This window comes from Eriocheir sinensis, unplaced genomic scaffold, assembly GCF_024679095.1.
Source record: "Eriocheir sinensis breed Jianghai 21 unplaced genomic scaffold, ASM2467909v1 Scaffold5, whole genome shotgun sequence".
NCBI lineage: Eukaryota > Metazoa > Arthropoda > Malacostraca > Decapoda > Varunidae > Eriocheir > Eriocheir sinensis.
In genome coordinates, this window is record NW_026111831.1 from 395904 (window position 1) to 415000 (window position 19097).

The following is a 19097-nucleotide window of genomic DNA, read 5'->3' on the forward strand; positions in this document are numbered from 1 at the left end:
TGTGTGTGTGTGGGGGATGAGCGCTCGTGCGTGATAATTTTTCACGCGTGACACAGACAAAGGAAGTGTCTCACGTCTTTCTTCATTCATTATGTCTTATTGTGAGAAATTCAAGTAACGGAATATGAATTGTCTCAAAGTGAAAAATAAAAAACTGCTTGGTCACACACACACACACACACACACACACACACACACACATATTACCTTCCCTTCCCAAACAAACAACCTACTCTCACTATCTCCCCACCCCTCTCCCCATCCCCTCCCCCACCTCTCCTCCGTCACTCCCTCCTCCCACTCCCACCCACTAACCACCTCCACCTCCTGCCCCCCACAAACAACCCATCAATCCACCACCACCACCACTACCCACCCCTCTCCCCTTCCCTCTCCCCCTCCCGTCCATCCCCACCACACCCACCACCTCTTAACTACCCCCCCCCTCACCCCTTCTTCTGCGCCTCCCTCAGGATGACCAGAAGAGCAAGGCAGACACCACGATGGAGAGCGCCGTTGGGGACCTGGCCGACGCCCCGCGCATCAGACCCTCGTGTAAGAAGATGTGCAAGGGACACACAGGGAAGGAAGGAAGGGAAGGGAGAATATTGAAGGAAAGGAAGGAAGGAGGGGGAAAGAGAAAAGAGAAGAGTAGGGAGGGGAAGGGAAGGAAAGGGAAGTGAAGAGAAGTGAAGGGAAGTGAAGCAGAGGAAAGGAAAAGGAAGGGAAGGAAAGGAAAGAGGAGAATATTGAAGGGAAAGGAAGGGAAGGGAGGAAAGGGGAAGAGAAGAAAAGAAGAAAGTAGGGAAGGGAAGGGGAAAGGATGGGAAGGGAAGGGAAGTGAAGGAGAGGAAAGGAAAAGGAAGGGAAGGAAAGGAAAGGGGAGAATATTGAAGGGAAAGGAAGGGAAGGGAGGAAAAGGGAAGGAAGGAAGAGAAAGAAGGGAAAGGAAGGGAAGGGAAGGAAGGAAGGAAGGAAGGAAAGGAGGAGAAAAGGGAGATAAAAGAGGGGAAAAGAAAGGAGAGAGAGAGAGAGAGAGAGAGAGAGAGAGAGAGAGAGAGAGAGAGAGAGAGAGAGAGAGAGAGAGAGAGAGAGAGAGACACACACACACACACACACACACACACACACACACACACACACCAACATGAAAGAAAACGAGATGTCAGAAACCCTTCATAGAAAACGTCATATTTTTTATCGTAAACTGAACTAATTCTTTTTTTCCCTTCATCTATTTTTCTATGATTTTTCTCTCCTCTCTCTCCTTCTCTCTTCCCTTCCTTTATCTCCCTTGTTATTCTGTTTATCTATTCCCTTTCTTTCTCCTTTATTTTCTTTCTTCCTTTTCCTCCTCCTCTTATTCCTTCCTTCCCATGTTTCTTCTCATTTTTTTTCCTCTTCTTCCTTCCTTTATCATCTATTCTTTCCCTATCTTCCTCTCCTGTTTAATCTACTTTCATTCTTTTTTTCTCCTTTTCTTTCTTCCTTTCCCTCTTCATCCTTATTTCTCTATCTTTCCTCTATTTCCCTATCTTCTTTCCTATCTTCCTCTCTCTTCCTTCCTCTCCTGTTTCATCTACTTCCTATCTTCTTTTTCTCCTTTCCTTTTTTCCTTTCCCTCTTTCCCTTCCTCTTCTTTCCTATCCTTCTTTTCCTTTCTCCTGTCCTGTTCCCTTCCCTTCCTTTCCTGCTTTCCTTCCTTATCTATCCTTCTATTGTGTTCGCTTTCTTCCCCTTTCTCTTTCTCCTCTTCTTTCTCTACTTCTTCTTCTTCTTAACCTAACCTCTCTTTGCTATCTTGTTCCTTTCCCTTCATTTATTTTCCTTTTCTACTTTCCTCTCTTCTCAATCCTTCCTCCTCCTTTTCTTCTTCTTTTTCTTTTTCTTCTTCTTCTTCTTCATCTTCTTCTCATCCTCCCTTCTTCCTTCCTTGCTTTTCCTCTTCTACTTTCCTCTCTTTTCAATCCTTCCATCTTTTTCTTCTTTTTCTTTCCCTCTCTCTTCCTCTTCTTTCTCTTCTTCTTCTTCTTCTTCTTCTTCTTCTTCTTCTTCTTCTTCTTCCTTAACCTAACCTTTATAATTTTCTCTCAGATCTTCTTCTTCTTCTTCTTCTTCTTCTTCTTCTTCTTCTTCTCATCCTCCCTCCTTAACATAACCTTCCGAACCTTCTCCCTTTCAATCATCTCCTTTTGTTTCCTTTTCTATCTCTTTCCTTTCTCATTCTCTCGTGGTCTCCTCTTCTCTCCTCTCCTCCTCCTCTTCTTCTCATCCTCTCTCCTTCCTTAACCTAACCTTCTCTATTTCAATCCTCTATTTTCTTTTATTCCCTTTTCTATCTCTTCCCTTTCTCATTCTCTCGTGGTCTCTTATCTCCGTTTATTCTTTTTTTTCTACTCTTTCTTTCCCTGCTCCTCTTCCTCTTCTTCCTTCCCTATCCTAACCTTTTTCTTCGTATCCTTCTTCTCACTCCACAAAATCCCATTAAACTAAATTTCTAAGTATTCCCTTCAACACAAGCTCTCTAAATATCTTTAAGTATATATCTATGTATCTTTAAATCTCCCCTTCATCAAAGATCTATGTTTCTTTAAGTCTCCCTTTGAATCAAATATCTTAGTATCTTTAAGTATACCCTTTAATCACACGTTTTCTATTACCTTAAAACTACTTTTTAAAATGCTCCCTTGAACTATATAACCACCAGAGAGAGATTTACATAGATTTACATAGAAAATCAGACCACACAGACCCCATGGTCCAGACTTGGTGGTCTGTCCTTAAACCTAAGTGATTTTACATTAATCAGAAGACTCCAAAACGTTGCATTTCTACTCTAGTTGATATTAAGTTGAAGGAAGTGACGGTCGAGCTTATTTTTGAAGGAGTCAATCGTGTTACACTGGACCACTGATGATGGGAGCTTATTCCATTCTCGCACTACAACGTTGGTGAAGAAAAATTTGGTGCAGTCTGAATTTACTTGTCTACATCTGAGTTTTACACCATTGTTCCTCGTGCGCAAAGTGTCATCGATCATAAACAATGTTGATCTGTCTACATTCGTGAAACCATTAAGTATTTTAAAATATTCGATCAGTTTTCCTCGGAGGCGACGTTTCTCAAGAGAGAACATGTTAAGGGTGGAAAGCCTTTCTTCGTAGGATTTGTTGCGCAAGGAAGGGATAATTTTCGTTGCCCGACGCTGAACACCTTCTAATTTAGCAATATCCTTTGCATGGTGGGGAGACCAAAACTGTACCGCATATTCCAAGTGGGGTCTGACTAAACTGTTGTAGAGCGGAAGTATTACATCTTTATTCTTAAATAAAAAGTTTCTTTTAATGAAGCCCAACATTCTGTTCGCTTTATTTGCTGCATCGATGCATTGCTGTGAGAATTTGAGGTTTGACGCGATTTTGACCCCCAAGTCCTTGACGCATTGAACGCTTTTGAGTTTAACGCCGCGCATTTCGTAATCAAACTTCTTATTCCTCGTTCCAACTTGAAGGACCTGGCACTTGTCTACGTTAAAGGGCATCTCCCATCTATCCGACCAAGCTGAAATTTTGTGCAAATCCTCTTGGAGGCTCTGCCTGTCTTCGTCAGTGAGAACCAAGTTACCAATCTTTGTGTCGTCTGCAAATTTACTAATGCGGTTATTGAGTCCAACATCCACGTCGTTGATGTAAATAATGAAGAGCACTGGGCCAAGGAAACGAGCCCTGAGGGACGCCACTAGTGACAGGCGCCCACTCTGAGTTAAATCCGTCAATCACTACTCTTTGTTGTCTGTTGCTCAACCAATTCGCGATCCATTGGTTTACCTGACCGTCAATACCTATTTGCTTTAATTTGTAAAGTAATTTATGATGCGGGACTTTATCAAACGCTTTCTGGAAATCAAGATAGACTACGTCCAGTGATTTGGTTACGTCATAAACAGTGAAGAGGTCGTTATAAAAGGTTAATAGATTTGATAGGCAGGATCTTTTGTTTCGAAAGCCATGTTGTGAGTCCCCAATTAATGAGTGGCTTTCAAGGTAACTCACAATTTTGTCTCTAATTATGCCCTCAAGTAGCTTACCTACAACCGAAGTTAGACTAATGGGCCTGTAATTACCTGGTACTTTTTTGTCTCCTTTCTTAAAAATCGGTGTCACGTTAGCCTTTTTCCAATCTGAAGGGACAATGCCTTGTCGCAAGGACATATTGAATACGGTTGTGAGGGAGGAGAGTATTTCGCTCTTTGTTTCTTTCAGCAGAGTTGGATATACTTTATCAGGTCCAGGACTTTTATTTGTTTTAAGTGATTTGAGGGCTTTAAGGACTTCATCGGGTTTTATTTCAAAGTTAGACAATGCATGCTCGGGATTTACATTAGTACTGGTGTTGATGGTGGTGGTGGGAGGACTGTTATTATTAAACACCGAGGAAAAGTAATTATTTAATAGGTTTGCAACGTGTTGGCTGTCAGTCACAGTCACTAGTGCACCGTCGCTGTTTGTTTGTTAAAGGTCCAATTCCACTTCTGATCGCCTTTCTGTTGTTTATGTAACTGAAGAAGGATTTCGGATTATTTTACAGTTGGCTGCAATATTTTCTTCATATCTACGCTTTGCCTGATGCACTAATCTTTTTACTCGTCGCCTTGCATCATTGTAAAGTCTAATGTTTTCGGGCGTGCTTTGGTCTTTCTTTAACCTGTAAGACAATTTTCTCTCCTTGACTGAGTGTTTAATTTCGCTATTAAACCAAGGTGGACTTTATTAGTGTTAATTCGCTTCTCGCACAAGGGGACAAATGTGTCCTGCTGAGTGAGTAAGTGATTTTTAAAGCTTAGCCAGGCGTCCTCTACATTGCCGTCATCTGATAGTTGCATATCTATTAGTTTTCGTCGGATTTCTACGAAGTTGGCTCTTTTGAAATTGGGCACCTTAACTTTATTTTCAGTCACCGATGTTTGAGCTCTAATGTCAACGCGCACTAGTTTATGATCGCAGGAACCGAGGTGTTCTCCTACGTGACATGACTGTGTGTGTGTGTGTGTGTGTGTGTGTGTGTGTGTGTGTGTGTGTGTGTGTGTGATGATTCAGTTTACTAATACGGATAGAATTAACCAGTGAAAGAAAAGAGAATTGTATGGGAAACTTCAGAAAGGCATATGTATGTATGTATGTATGTATGTGTGTGTCTGGGTGGAGAGGGATTTGAAACATAATTAGCGGGAGTGGAGAGAGAGGATTAACCCACCCACCCACCAGTGTGTGGGTGGGTGTTTGTCTGGACTATTAATCCTCTCGGCCTTCACACACACACACACACACACACACACACACACACACACACACACACACACACACACACACACACATCCCCCTCTCCCTTTTCATCAAAACCCAACACCGTAAGATACTTTTGTGACATCATGGTGACAGACAGTGAGTGCAGTGCGTTTGTGGTGCCGTGAAGACACTGAAGAGTAGAAATGGCCGGTGTGACGTCGATGCGGCCTTACCATCCAACCGACGCCCCAGGTGCCCCCAGGTACACCAGCCCGACCATCATGGTGCTGGGAGAATTCGGTTCAGGTGCAGTGCAGTGTTGAGGCCCGTCACTCAGGTGTACTCATGGTTGGGGCAATCAGCACGCCGCTCAACATACAAGGCAGTGCAGACGTTATAGATGTTCCCACGCCTACAGCCGCGCGGTCCATCTCTTCCATCTTGTCACACCGGCTGGATAGAATAGCAGGTAGGCGGTGGCCGAAGTGATAGCGTACTGGACCCACATTCGCCGCGTGATGGACGACGCGGGTTCGAATCCTCACGCTACCACTCGGATTTTTCAGTCACCGCCGAGTGGCTTAAAACTACCCACATGCTGTCCTGAAGACCACCCATCAACCCGGACTCTAGAGGAAGCCGTCCAAGCGAATCAAGAACGAGTTCCGGGGGGCAGCATGAGCCAATGCAAGATGGCGCCACTATAAACACTCGCCTGCGCCAGAACGGGCTGGGCCGACCATCAGGCCCCACCTGGAAGAAGCCTTGGGCCGACCATCAGGCCCCACCGGGAAGATGCCTACCGGCACAATAGGCAACAAAGTAAAAAAAAAAAAAAAAAAAAAAAAAAGCCCATAAGCTGAGTGACGGCCGGCACCGCCTCTACCTGCACCCCTGACCCTTTTTGACTTGGGGTTGACTTGGCCCGTCATCCGAAAAACCACACCGTCCCCTACCGCACCAGCGCACTGCATTCCACCACCTCACCTCCCCCCCTACCACCCCAGACCCCCATATCCCCTTCACATTGTACTCTTTCCGTTTTTTTCTATTATATTCCAGAAGTGTATTTGTAACGTGTATATTTTCAGCTGCTATCATTTAATAAACCGTTTATTATTATTATTATTATTATTATTATTATTATTATTATTATTATTATTATTATTATTATTATTATTATTATTATTATTATTATTATTATTATTATTATTATTATTATTATCTCTCTCTTCCATACCTAACCTCACCTTCCTAACTATCTCTATTATTTATTTTAATTCTACAAGACTCCCTAATGAATTCCCCCTTTCTCCTCTACTTTCCTATCTCTCTCTCTCTCTCTCTCTCTCTCTCTCTCTCTCTCTCTTCCATCCCTGACCTCACTTTCCTCTCTCAATTATTCTAACTCTACAAGACTCCCTAATGAATGTCTAAGTACCCCCTTTAACACACGGCTGTCTAGTCTCTAAACACCCTTACTCAATCCGTCTTTGCATACCTGTAATTAACCTTCTAACCCTTCCCCCTCAGGCACCTGGTCTCCGGTTCGCTGGACGGGAAACTCATCATCTGGGACATCTACACGGGCAACAAGACGCAGATCATCCCGCTCATGTCCTCCTGGGTCATGTCCGTGGCCTTCTCGCCCTCTGGAAACTTTGTGGGTATGTTCAGGGCGGTGGAGGGGCGGGAGGGAAGGGGACGCATTGAAAAGAGAGAGAACATAAGAACACAGGGAGACTGCAAGAGGCCAGGTGGCCTACACAGGGCAGCTCCAGAATCCCCCCCACTACTCACGATGGGTGAGGTGCAGTTTCAGGGGTTACAGGTAGAGACTTGATCCTCGTTTACCTTCGGTACGGGCGTACGCTCCAGTACCCTGTCTCCTTACTGCACCCACACCTCACTCATCAGAGTCATCACAGAATACAGGCTCAATAGTTAACATACACCTTTCTCAGCCTCACTAAGGGTGTCTCAGAGGAGCTGGCCGCATATCCCTTATCTCTCAATGAGTATGCGGTCCTCAAATGAAGACATTCATCTGTAGCTCCAAAACTAACACTGGGGTGTTCTGGAAAATACTCTCATGATTCCCATTCAAAACTACTTACATGACTCTTACCAATCTTTACCTAACCTAATGGAAATGACCTTCCCTTACCTGATATAACCTAGCCTGACCTGCCCTGTTCAAGCGTGGCTGCCGTTGTGATTCCCTCTCAAGATTACCATAAATGACTTAGGAATCCTTTCTTAACCTAAGCTAACGTAACCCTGGCCTGCTTCAAGGATTAGTGCCACATACCAGTAGAGATATGGACTCTGTGGGCCGTTGTTGCGAAAAATACCTTCTCTCAGAAATGTCGCTCTGCTGTCCACCGCGCAAGCGAACTGGGGAATACACAGCAGGAAAACCTTAATTTGCCTGCTTTTGTTGTAGTTTGTCCACTTGTGATCATTGTGATGTTTGATATTGCCGGCAAGAAAACAACACACCAGACCAACAGACAACAAGCAAGAACTGGGTGAACTTCAATGCGGGGTAACTCTTTTTTTAAATTTGCCCTGTTCGTGTGTTGCAAAGCCTGTTATTGGTCAAGTGTTTCTTTGATGTTTGTGCCGTGTACTGGAGCCGAGACAGGGGAAGTAAACGATATGGCAGCGGTGAGTGAAATATACAACAAATAGCGGGTATTATTAGTGGGTATATTAGCGGGTACATTAGTGTTGCAACCATTATCACTGGAAGAAGTTGAAGACAAAAAAAAATATCACAAAAATCTTGATCAGAAGAAAAAAGGGACAATTTACAGATTCACCAAAACTAACAACGTCAATCAAGAATAAGGACCATAAGTGGGAGGCGTTACAAGGGCAATCCCACGCCTAGTACTGGACCTTACTGGGTTGAGAAAGGGGGTTAAGAGAGCTGGGAGAGGGAAGGTAGAGAGAGAGGGGGGAAGGAAGAGGGGTTGTAAGGGGAAGAGTAGATGGGAGGGGAAAGGAAAAGGAGTGGGAGATAGGATGTTAGAGGGGACGGAAGGAGGGAGGAGGGGGGGTGATTAGGGTGAAGGGGAAGAGGGGAGAATGTGAAGGGAAAGAAGGGGTGGGGAGGAAGAGGGTAGTGTGCATGGGGGAGAGAAAGGGAGGGGAAGAGAGAGGAGGGAGGGGAGAGGGGTGTTAGGGAGGGGGAAAGGAAGGGGGAGGGGGAGAGGAGAAGGAGGGGAGGTGGGGGATGTCATTGTGTGTGTGTGTGTGTGTGTGTGTGTGTGTGTGTGTGTGTGTGTGTGTGTCTCTCTCTCTCTCTCTCTCTCTCTCTCTCTCTCTCTCTCTCTCTCTCTCTCTCTCTCTCTCTCTCTCTCTCTCTCTCTCTCTCTCTCTCTCCCTCATCTTCCCTTCCTCCCTTTCCTCCTTCCTCACCTTGTTATCCTGACCATCTCTTCTCCCTATCTTCTTAATCATGACCTCCTCCTCCTCCTCCTCCTCCTCCTCCTCTTCCTCCTCTTCCTCCGTTTTTCATTATATCTTTCTTTTATTTTCTTTTTTATAATTTTGACACAAGAAAAAAAAGGAGGAAATATCAGATAGAAATAGTTTACTTCTCTTTTTATTATTATTATTATTATTATTATTATTATTATTATTATTATTATTATTATTATTATTATTATTATTATTATTATTATTATTATTATTATTATTATTATTATTCTTATTCTTCTTCTTCTTCTTCTTCTTCTTCTTCTTCTTCTTCTTCTTCTTCTTCTTCTTCTTCTTCTTCTTCTTCTTCTTCTTCTTCTTCTTCTTCTTCTTCTTCTTCTTCTTCTTCTTCTTCTTCTTCTTCTTCTTCTTCTTCTTCCTCTTCCTCTTCCTCCTCCTTCTCCTCCTCCTTCTCCATTGTTTTTTCTTCTTTTTCTTCTTTATTTCCGTTTTTACATTCACATCCTCCTTCTCTCTCTCTCTCTCTCTCTCTCTCTCTCTCTCTCTCTCTCTCTCTCTCTCTCTCTCTCTCTCTCTCTCTCCCCCCAGCTAGTCGTGTGGAACAATTTTTTTCCACGAAGTTACATAAAAAATTAAATATTGTGACCATCTCCCATTTCTGCATGTGTGTGTGTGTGTGTGTGTGTGTGTGTGTGTGTGTGTGTGTGTGTGATAACAATGATAATCTAATTGTTAATATATAAAAAAAAGAGAAGGAAAAGAAGAAGAAGCAGAAGAAAAGAAGAAAAGGTTTGGGTGGTTTAGGGTCAAACTAATATTAGAAACGAAAACGAGGTGCGGGAGGGCGCGGTGAGGGCAGAGAGGATAGTATCTCGGTGCTAATCCCCACCGCGGCCCTCTAGCTTGACCGGGGTATCACTGCCACCCATTCTTTATCACCCGCACTATCCCCGGCACTGCCCTTAGTTCATATCGGTCGGTATACGCGGCACACTGATGGGATGACGGATCTCCAAGCACACATATTTGCCAAGGCTTCGTGGGAGTTGTGGGCCTTTCCGTGGGAGTTGTGGGGCTTTCCGTGGGAGTTGTGGGGCTTTCCGTGGGAGTTGTGGGCCTTTCCGTGGGAGTTGTGGGCCTTTCCGTGGGAGTTGTGGGCCTTTCCGTGGGTAGCTTTGTGACCGTTGTGGCAGTGTGGGTTGTATTTTAAAACATTTCGTCGCCCAAGTTCACATTCGACATGGCTTTCGTAGGAGCTGTAGGCCTCTCCAGGGGTAGTTTTATGACCCTGGTGGTAGTTTGACCCTTCTTCTGTGTCATCAACCTTAAAAACACTCATGAAAACCAGATTGGTCCCCTCTTTGACCTTTAGAAACAGTTGATGTGAGAAGCGATGGTGTCTTAAAATACGGCCCGTTCTTCCGTATCATGAAGCTAAGGAATTTGGTGCACTTAACCCCGTCCCAGGGCTGTTGTAAAATTTGACACTACGCTTGTAGGAGTATTTCCCGAATGCTGGATGGAAGCTGCACGACCCTAACGCTGCCCGCCACACAGCCGTCCGGTTTGTGAACGATCGACGACGATCAATCTTGGAGATTTGGATTTAACGTTTTTTTTTCAGGCGATGATTCCTGCCCGACTAGTGCCGGGCAGGAAAACGTCAATGATGAACACTGCCTGATTGGTAGACCGATGCTGCTCGATCACCGGACGAATGCACAACGAACCCTGACTTTCCCCCCTCCAGCAGGTATAAACCACACCTCTGCGGCATCCCTCTGCAGACCTCAGGTGAAGGCAGGAGGCGCGACACAGTGCCTACGTCAGGCCAGTGTTCATTCCAATTACCCTTCACACACACAATGATATGCTGTTCAGTTTAATTCAGCTCACAAAGACATAGAAGTAGGAGAAAAAAGGAGAGAGGGATGAGGAAATTAATAACGGAATGTCTTAATGAGTGTCTGAAGGACATTCAGTTTTTAATTTAATTGTTGGAGGCTATACTAGTGATGGACACACACACACACACACACACACACACACACACACACAGGGGCGTCAGGAGCACAGGGTGGCGGGCAGCCTCCTTGATGAAAATATTCCAAAATACTGGCGCGGTGAGTCATTGTCGAGCACCACACGTTTAGCTGTCACTCAGCAATCGCTGAAGTGAAGGATTCGCCGGGAAGCTATCTCACGGCTGCTGTGCAGCTGTCGGGCAGCTGTTATAACGGTAAATTCTTATTTTCATGCCCGATCACTGCCCGACATATCGCAGTAGGTGCAAGACACGTTACCTGCAGGATCACTGCGAGTCCTGTACGGTGCCTGAAACACAGCTGCCCGATCTTTGACAAGGTCGCCGACCATGCAGATGGTTGCCCGAAAAATAAGCGCAGCGCTCATTTTTCGTGCTCCTTGCCGACTCACCGTGCAACAGTCGTGGTGCACGGGTGTCCCCAACGACGGCTGGAAGATGTGCTACGAATATGATCCCGAATGCTGCCGGAATGGCAGGCGGGCAGCTGCCGCGTTCAAATTCGTGTATGTGTGAAGGCCACTTTAAAAACACACACATTTGACAAGGCTTTCGTGGGAGTTGTCGGCCTTTCCAGGGGTAGTTTTTTGACCCTGGTGGTAGTCTGACCCTTCTTCTGTACCGTGAACTTAAGAAAAGACTCTGTAGAACCCGATTAATCTCCTTTTTGGCCTTTGGGAATAGTTGATGTGAGGGGCGGCAGCGTCTGAGGATACCGCCATGAGGGTGTTGTGAGGCTGGTCAGCGGGTTGGGGAGGCGCACCCTAACCAAACCACCACCACCACCTCTGCCACCACCACTGCCACCACCACCACCACCACCACTGCCACCACCACCACTGCCACCACCACCACTACTACCACCACCACCACCACCACCACTACGCCATCCCATACCCTCGCCCCCCCTTCCCCCTCCTAACTACCACATATCGAACGACTACTATGATAATCTAACTGTTGTGCTTTGAAAGAGATGTAGATTTAGAGGGAAAAGAAAAAAATAATGGACTGGAGGAGAAGGAGGAGGAGGATGATAATGATGATGATGATGATGATGATGATGATGATGGGGAGGAGGAGGAGGAGGTAAAAAATACATATAAAGAGAAAAATAACGAAAAAACAGTAAAAAAAAAAAGTTCCATCCGTGATTCTTTAGGCAATTCTCTTATTTGGTTTTCTTCTACATTATATTATACCAGACCAGACTAGACTAACCTTGAATTCGCTTCTCTCTCTCTCTCTCTCTCTCTCTCTCTCTCTCTCTCTCTCTCTCTCTCTCTCTCTCTCTCTCTCTGGTATATTAAAAGTGTGATTAGTTTTAGCTATATTTACAGTTTTACACAATAGTTACAAAGTTTACGTGAGCGAGTCGCACGAAGATAAGACAACCACACCCAGGCCAAAGCTTGTGTCTCGTGCCCTCGCCAGTGTTCTTCCCCGCTGGTAGCTCGGGCGAATGGTATATATGGGCGTTGCTCCTTTGCCGGAACTTACAACGTTCCGGTGCTGGTTCTTGCTGATTCCACCGTCAGCTCAGCACAGTTCACACGGCCATCAGCTCTGACGTCTCCCAATACATCCTGTGGTGACACTGAGCTTGTGTTTCGACACATGCAGTCATACATTCATATATACATGATAATATATATATTACATTGTCAAATGTGTGTGTTTCTTTAGGTTCACGGTACAGAAGAAGGGTCACACTACTACCAGGGTCATAAAACTACCGCTACGAAAGCCTTGTCAAATATGTGCTTGGGCTCCGAAATGTTTAAAAATAGGTTCTATGTCTCTTTTCTTTTTACTCTTTATTTCTTTTTAACTACCACCACTACCACCGTCACCACCACAACCAATACTAATCATCCCTCTCCCCCTCCCTCCCCCCCCGCCGCCACACAGCCAGCGGGGGCATGGACAACCAGTGCACCATCCACGACATCAACAACCGCGACTCCACCGGCGCTGCTAAAGTCGCGCGCGAGTTGATCGGCTACGAAGGCTTCCTGTCGTCCATTCGCTTCCTCGACGACAACAACCTCATCACGGGCTCCGGCGACATGAAGGTGTAAGTGAGGGGGTGAGGGGGTGAGAGGAGGGGGGGGTAAGGGAAGGTGGGGGGTGATGGGAAGGGTGTGAGGGGGTTGAAATATATGTGTGTGTGTGTGATGGGAGAATGTGGGAGAGGGTGAGAAGGGAAGGGGAGGGAAGGAAGCTGTGTAAGTGTGAGGGGGTGAAGAGAAGGGGAAGGTGGGGTGTGATGGGAAGGGTGTGAGGGGGTTTAAATGTGTTTGTGTGTTATGGGAGAATGTGGGAGAGGGGAAGAGAAGGGAAGATGTGTAGTGGTGAATAGGGAGTATGTGTAGGGAGGGGAAGGATGTGAAGGGGTAAGGAAGGGAAAGTGGAGGGGAGGGAGAGATGTAGGGGGGGGTGAAGGGAGCTAAGTGTGAAGGGGTGCTGGGTGTAGGGTGTGTGTGTAAGGGTGTGCCGTATAGGGTGTGCGGGGGAGGAGTATGGGGTGAAGGGATCTGTGGAAGAGTGTGAGAGGAAGGGGGTGCGGGAGGGGGAAGTGTGTATAAGGTGAAGGTGAGTGTGCATCGACTGACCCATACAATCATCCCCCTTACACATCCCCCATACACATCCCCCCACCCATACATTCACCCATACTCATATCCCCTACACAGCTTCCACTCACACACACACCCTCCCCCATTCCTATCTACCCCCTACATATACTCACCCATCCACTCATCCCCCCCCACACATACCCAGCATCCACATACCCACATACCCTCCACCCACAGCATCCACAGACAGCTATATACTTCCCTGCTCTTTTTCATCTCCACTGCACAGCAAGGAAGAGGGAGAGAAAGGAAGGGAGAGTGGGCTAAAAGGAGAGTAGAAGGGAGAGAGAGGAAAAGGGAGAGTAGGGAGATAAAGAAAAGGAAGAAGGAGGAAAGGGAGGGAGAGGAGGATAAAGAAAGGACACAGCCATCTACACCCTCCCTCTTTCCCATCTCCACTACACAGCAGAGAAGAGAGAGAGAGAGAGAGAGGAAGAAAGAAACTATGGAAATAAAGAAAAGGAAAGAGGAAAGGGAGGGAGAGGAGGATAAAGAAGGGAGACACATCCATCTACATCCTCACTCTTACTCATCTCCACCACTCATCTCCCCTCTCCCTCCCCCCACAACTCCCCCCCTACTCTCATCCCCCACTCCTCTACTTTCACCCCACACACATTTCATCTCCCCCATCAAGCATTCACCCCCCCATCAACCCCCCGACCTCTTATTCATCTCCCCGTCATCTCCAGCACTCAGCATCCACCCACTCATCTCCCAGCATCCATCTACCCACTTACTCATCACCTACACCCTCACACACCCTCATCTCCCCCTTACACACATTCACCCACTCCCTCTCACACCTCTCACCTCTCACACCACGACCTCATCCTCCCCCACTTATCCCCCCGTAGCATCCACTGGGACTTCACCACGGGCAAGAAGGTGACGGAGTTCTTCGGGCACTCCGGAGACGTGGCCACAATGAGCCTCGCCCCCGACTTCAACTCCTTCGTGACCGGCAGCGTGGACAGGACCATGAAGCTGTGGGATCTGCGTGACGCCAAGACGTGCAAACAGACCTTCTGGGGACACACGAGCGACGTCAACTCCGTCTATGTGAGTGAGAGGGATGTAGGGGGAAAAAGTTGGAAAGTTTCGTTTAGTCGGCGCAACATCTGTGGTCATATGCCGGGGATGTAGGGGGAAAAAGTTGGAAAGTTTCGTTTAGTCGGCGTAACATCTGTGGTCATATGCCGGGGATGTAGGGGGAAAAAGTTGGAAAGTTTCGTTTAGTCGGCGTAACATCTGTGGTCATATGCCGGGGATGTAGGGGGAAAAAGTTGGAAAGTTTCGTTTAGTCGGCGTAACATCTGTGGTCATATGCCGGGGATGTAGGGGGAAAAAGTTGGAAAGTTTCGTTTAGTCGGCGTAACATCTGTGGTCATATGCCGGGGATGTAGGGGGAAAAAGTTGGAAAGTTTCGTTTAGTCGGCGCAACATCTGTGGTCATATGCCGGGGATGTAGGGGAGGTTGTTGTAGTGATGGTAGTAGTAGTAGTAGTAGTAGTAGTAGTAGTAGTAGTAGTAGTAGTAGTAGTAGTAGAAATATTAGGAAGAGTGAAAGATGTAGATAGAAAGATAGATAGATAGAAAGATAGAAAAAAGTAAAAAAAAATGAAGAACAAATAAATAGAAGATGAAAAAAACAGGGGAGAGGTAGTTGTAGTAGTAGTAGTAGGAGGAGGAGGAGGGGGAGGAGTGGTGAGATGGGAAAGGAAAGAGAGGTGGAGGAAAGAAGTGGATGAAAGGTAGGAAAAAAATGTAGTAGTAGTAGTAGTAGTAGTAGTAGTAGTAGTAGTAGTAGTAGTAGTAGTAAGAACATAGGAAAATAAAGAGTCTGCAAGAGGTCGGTAGGTCTATACAAGGCAGCTCCGGCAGCACTAACCCCACCTAACCTCACTATCCTTGAACTTACCTAACTTTTTCTTGAACGTGTCTATCGTATTGGCACTCACCACATGACTGCCAGGCCTGCTCCACTCTTCCACCACTCTGTTAGTAAACCGATTCTTGCCTGTCTTTGTTAAATCTAAACTTATCCTACTTAGACCTCATTGCCACCAGGACCTTATTAGCATTACGATTACTAAATCTTTTCATCCACTTGTAAGCTTCGATCAAGGCTCCTCGCACCTTTGGCCTTTGTAGAGGGTTCAAATTTAATTGCTTGAGTCTTTCCTCATATGGCAAATTTCTCAACCTTTCCTTCCCTTCCTTATCTTTTCTTCCCCTTCTCTTCGCCTCCCTTCCTTATCCTTTCCTTCTCTTTCCTGTTCTTTCGTTCCATACATCAAACTTCTCTGTCCAAATTCTGTAGTGAGGTGACCAGAACTGAACCGCATAGTCAAGATGAGGTCTGATTAATGGTATATCACATTGAGGATGACTTCAGGGGTTCTGTTGCTGCTGGGATGAATTAAGGAGAGAGAGAGGAGAGGGACAGGAAGGAAAACAGTTGTAGGAGAGGAATGAGGAGTCCCTGTAGCTATATAGGATGCCATTCATATAGTCCTCCCTTATATCTGATGTGACATTGACGCACCATCGATGTTAGTAAATGACCTGTACACCTGTTAGTCATAGCGTGCCAAGTCTTGTAGTGGTAGTAGTAGTAGTAGTAGTAGTAGTAGTTATTGTTGGTATAATAGTTACACACACACACACACACACACACACACACACACACACACACACACACACACACACACACACACACACACGCACGCACACACATACACGAAAGCGAAAATTTAGGTTAGCCGATAAAAAGTTGTTTACGCTCGCGTCTTCTTCCTCTTGCAAACACACGGAAACACCTATAATGGATTGCCTTGATGACTGACCTGCATGGCGATGGAAAAAAGTGGTAGTAGTAGTAGTAGTAGTAGTAGTAGTTGAAGGAGTATTAGGAAGATAGAAAGATAAAGATAGAAAGAAAGGAAAGACAAGGGAGAAGAAATAGAAGATAGAGAAGAGAAAAAGAAGAAGAATTAGAAAAGATGAAAAAATATGAATATGTTGATGATTATAAAGTAGCAAGCATAGTAGTAGTAGTAGTAGTAGTAGTAGTAGCAGTAGTAGTAGTAGTAGTAGTAGTAGTAGTAGTAGTAGTAGTAGTAGTAGTAGTAGTAGTAGTAGTAGTAGTAGTAGTAGTAGTAGTAGTAGTAGTAGTAGTAGTAGTAGCAGTAGTAGTAGTAGTAGTAGTAGTAGTAGTAGTAGTAGTAGTAGTACAAAAAATAACTTGACTGCATGTTAGAAAAAAGAACTTATTTTACCTGAACTTGCTAAGATATTAGAACACATAATACTGAAGCTGGCACATATGATTAGGCGTGTTGTCGAAGGTCTGGGCGAGGCTCCAAGGGCAGGTCGAGCCTCCCTAACACTGCCTGAGGGACATACCTTGTGCTAGAAAGCGAAAAGAAAGAAGAAAAAAAACAAGGAAAAAAACAAGTGCAGCGCTCTATACTTGCACAACTTTCCTCTACCATTTTTTTATTTATTTTGTCCTATTTCCTTCTTTTCCTCTCCATCCCTTTCCTTCTTTTCCCTTCCCTTTCCTTCTCTTTCTTTCCCTTTTCTTCAGTCTATCGTTTCCCTTCCTTCCCTTCCTTTCTTTCTCTGTCCCTACCCTTCTCTTCTTTCCCTATTCCCTTCCTTTCCTCTCTATCCCTTTCCTTCTTTTCCCTTCCCTTTCCTTCTCTTTCTTTCCCTTTCTTCAGTCTATCGTTTCCCTTCCTTTCTGTTCCTCCCTTTTCCCTTCCTTCCCTTCCTTTCTTTCCCTGTCTCTACCCTTCTCTTCCTTCCCTATTCCCTTCCTTTCCTCTCTGTCCCTTTCCTTCTTTTCCCTTCCCTTCCCTTTCCTTCTCTTTCTTTCCCTTTCTTCAGTCTATCGTTTCCCTTCCTTTCTGTTCCTCCCTTCCCCCTTCCTTCCCTTCCTTCCCCTTTCCTTCTCTTTCCCTTTCTTCAGCCTATCGTTTCCCTTCCTTTCTGTTCCTCCCTTCCCCCTTCCTTCCCTTCCTTTCTTTTTCTCTTCTTTTCGTTCCCTTTCCCTTCCCTTCCCTCCTCATCCCACCCCTTTCATCTCTCCCTTTGCATACCATTTCCCTTCCTTTCTTTTCCTCTCCTCCCATTCCTTTCGTTCCATACAACAAACTCACCAGTATTCCTTTCATGCCCTTCCCCTTCCTTTCGTCTCTTATCCTCCCCTTCCCTCCCTTCTCTCTCTCTCCTTCCCTTCCTTACCTTTCCCTTCCATTCCAGTCGATAACGCAAATCCAGCAGGGAAGGTGGAATCATTAACTAGCAGGACACGAGACTAGCTCATTCGTTTCCCCGTCATGCATTTTAGCCGTGTCCATTGATGTAAAGGGACACTCCAGTACCCTGCATGGCCAAGGGTGACGTAGAGAAGTTTTATAATCAAACGAAGGTAACAGCTACATGAAACCCGTCTTGCGATACTCGTTCTTAATCATGTTCGAATATTGACAATCAACACCCACTCATCCACCATCCACCAAAGACCTTAACCACACACACACACACACACACACACACACACACACACACACACACACACACATATAGTTTCGCTTCTCCTAACCCTTCCCTCATCCACATCACCTCCACCACACACACACACACACACACACACACACACACACACACACACACTCACACACACATATAGTTTCGCTTCTCCTAACCCTTCCCTCATCCACATCACCTCCACCACACACACACACACACACACACACACACACACACACACACACACACACACACACACACACACACACACACACACACACACTTCCCCCCTCCATCTCATTCCTTCCACATCCAACCCTTTTTTTTTTTTTTTTTTTTTTTACATCACAGGACACGGCTCAAGGGCAACAAAAAGAATACAAAAAAAAAGCCCGCTACTCGCCGCTCCCATAAAAAACAAAAGTAAAGAGCAGCCAAAAGAGAGATCAATTTCGGGAGGAGAGGTGTCTTGATACACTGCTTGAAAGAGGTCAAGTCATAGGAAGGAGGAAATACAGACGAAGGAAGGCTGTTCCAGAGTTTACCAGTGAAGGGGATGAAAGAATGGAGATGCTGGTTAACTCTTGCATAAGGGGTTTGGACAGTATAGGGATGAGCATGAGTAGAAAGTCGTGTGAAGCGGGGCCGCGGGAGGGGTGAGGCATGCAGTCAGCAAGTTCAGAAGAGCAGTCAGCGTGGAAATATCGATAGAAGATAGAAAGAGAGGCAACATGGCGGCGGAATTTTTACCTTTCCTTTCCCATCCCTCCCTATACCTTCTCTCTCTTCCTCTTCCTCCCTTTTCATCTTTTCATTCTTACAATCACACTCCTTCCCTCTCCTTCCCTTCCTTACCTTTCCCTTCCCTTCTCTTCCCCTCCCTTCCTTTCCCTTTCCTTCTCTTTCCTTTTCTTTCGTTCCAAACATCAGACCCATCCTTACACACCTTTTCCCTCTCCTTCCCTTCCTTACCTTTCCCTTCCCTTCTCTTCCCCTCCTTTCCTTTCCCTTTCCTTCTCTTTCCTTTTCTTTCGTTCCAAATATCAGACTCATCCTTACACACCTTTACCCTCTCCTTCCCTTCCTTACCTTTCCCTTCCCTTCTCTTCCCCTCCTTTCCTTCTCTTTCCTTTTCTTTCGTTC

At 45.6% G+C, this 19097-nt stretch overlaps 1 protein-coding gene across 1 annotated transcript in view; it reads left to right on the plus strand.

The window, feature by feature from the left end:
- The window catches only part of LOC126992675 (guanine nucleotide-binding protein subunit beta-2-like), a 37635-nt gene that overhangs the window by 13182 nt on the left and 5356 nt on the right, over positions 1–19097 (plus strand). Inside the window, exons 3-8 of the mRNA XM_050851480.1 lie at positions 474–588; positions 3459–3475; positions 5482–5495; positions 6819–6952; positions 12688–12853; positions 14273–14477. Coding sequence (XP_050707437.1) covers positions 474–588; positions 3459–3475; positions 5482–5495; positions 6819–6952; positions 12688–12853; positions 14273–14477 — 651 coding nt within the window. The remainder of the gene's footprint in view (positions 1–473; positions 589–3458; positions 3476–5481; positions 5496–6818; positions 6953–12687; positions 12854–14272; positions 14478–19097) is intronic.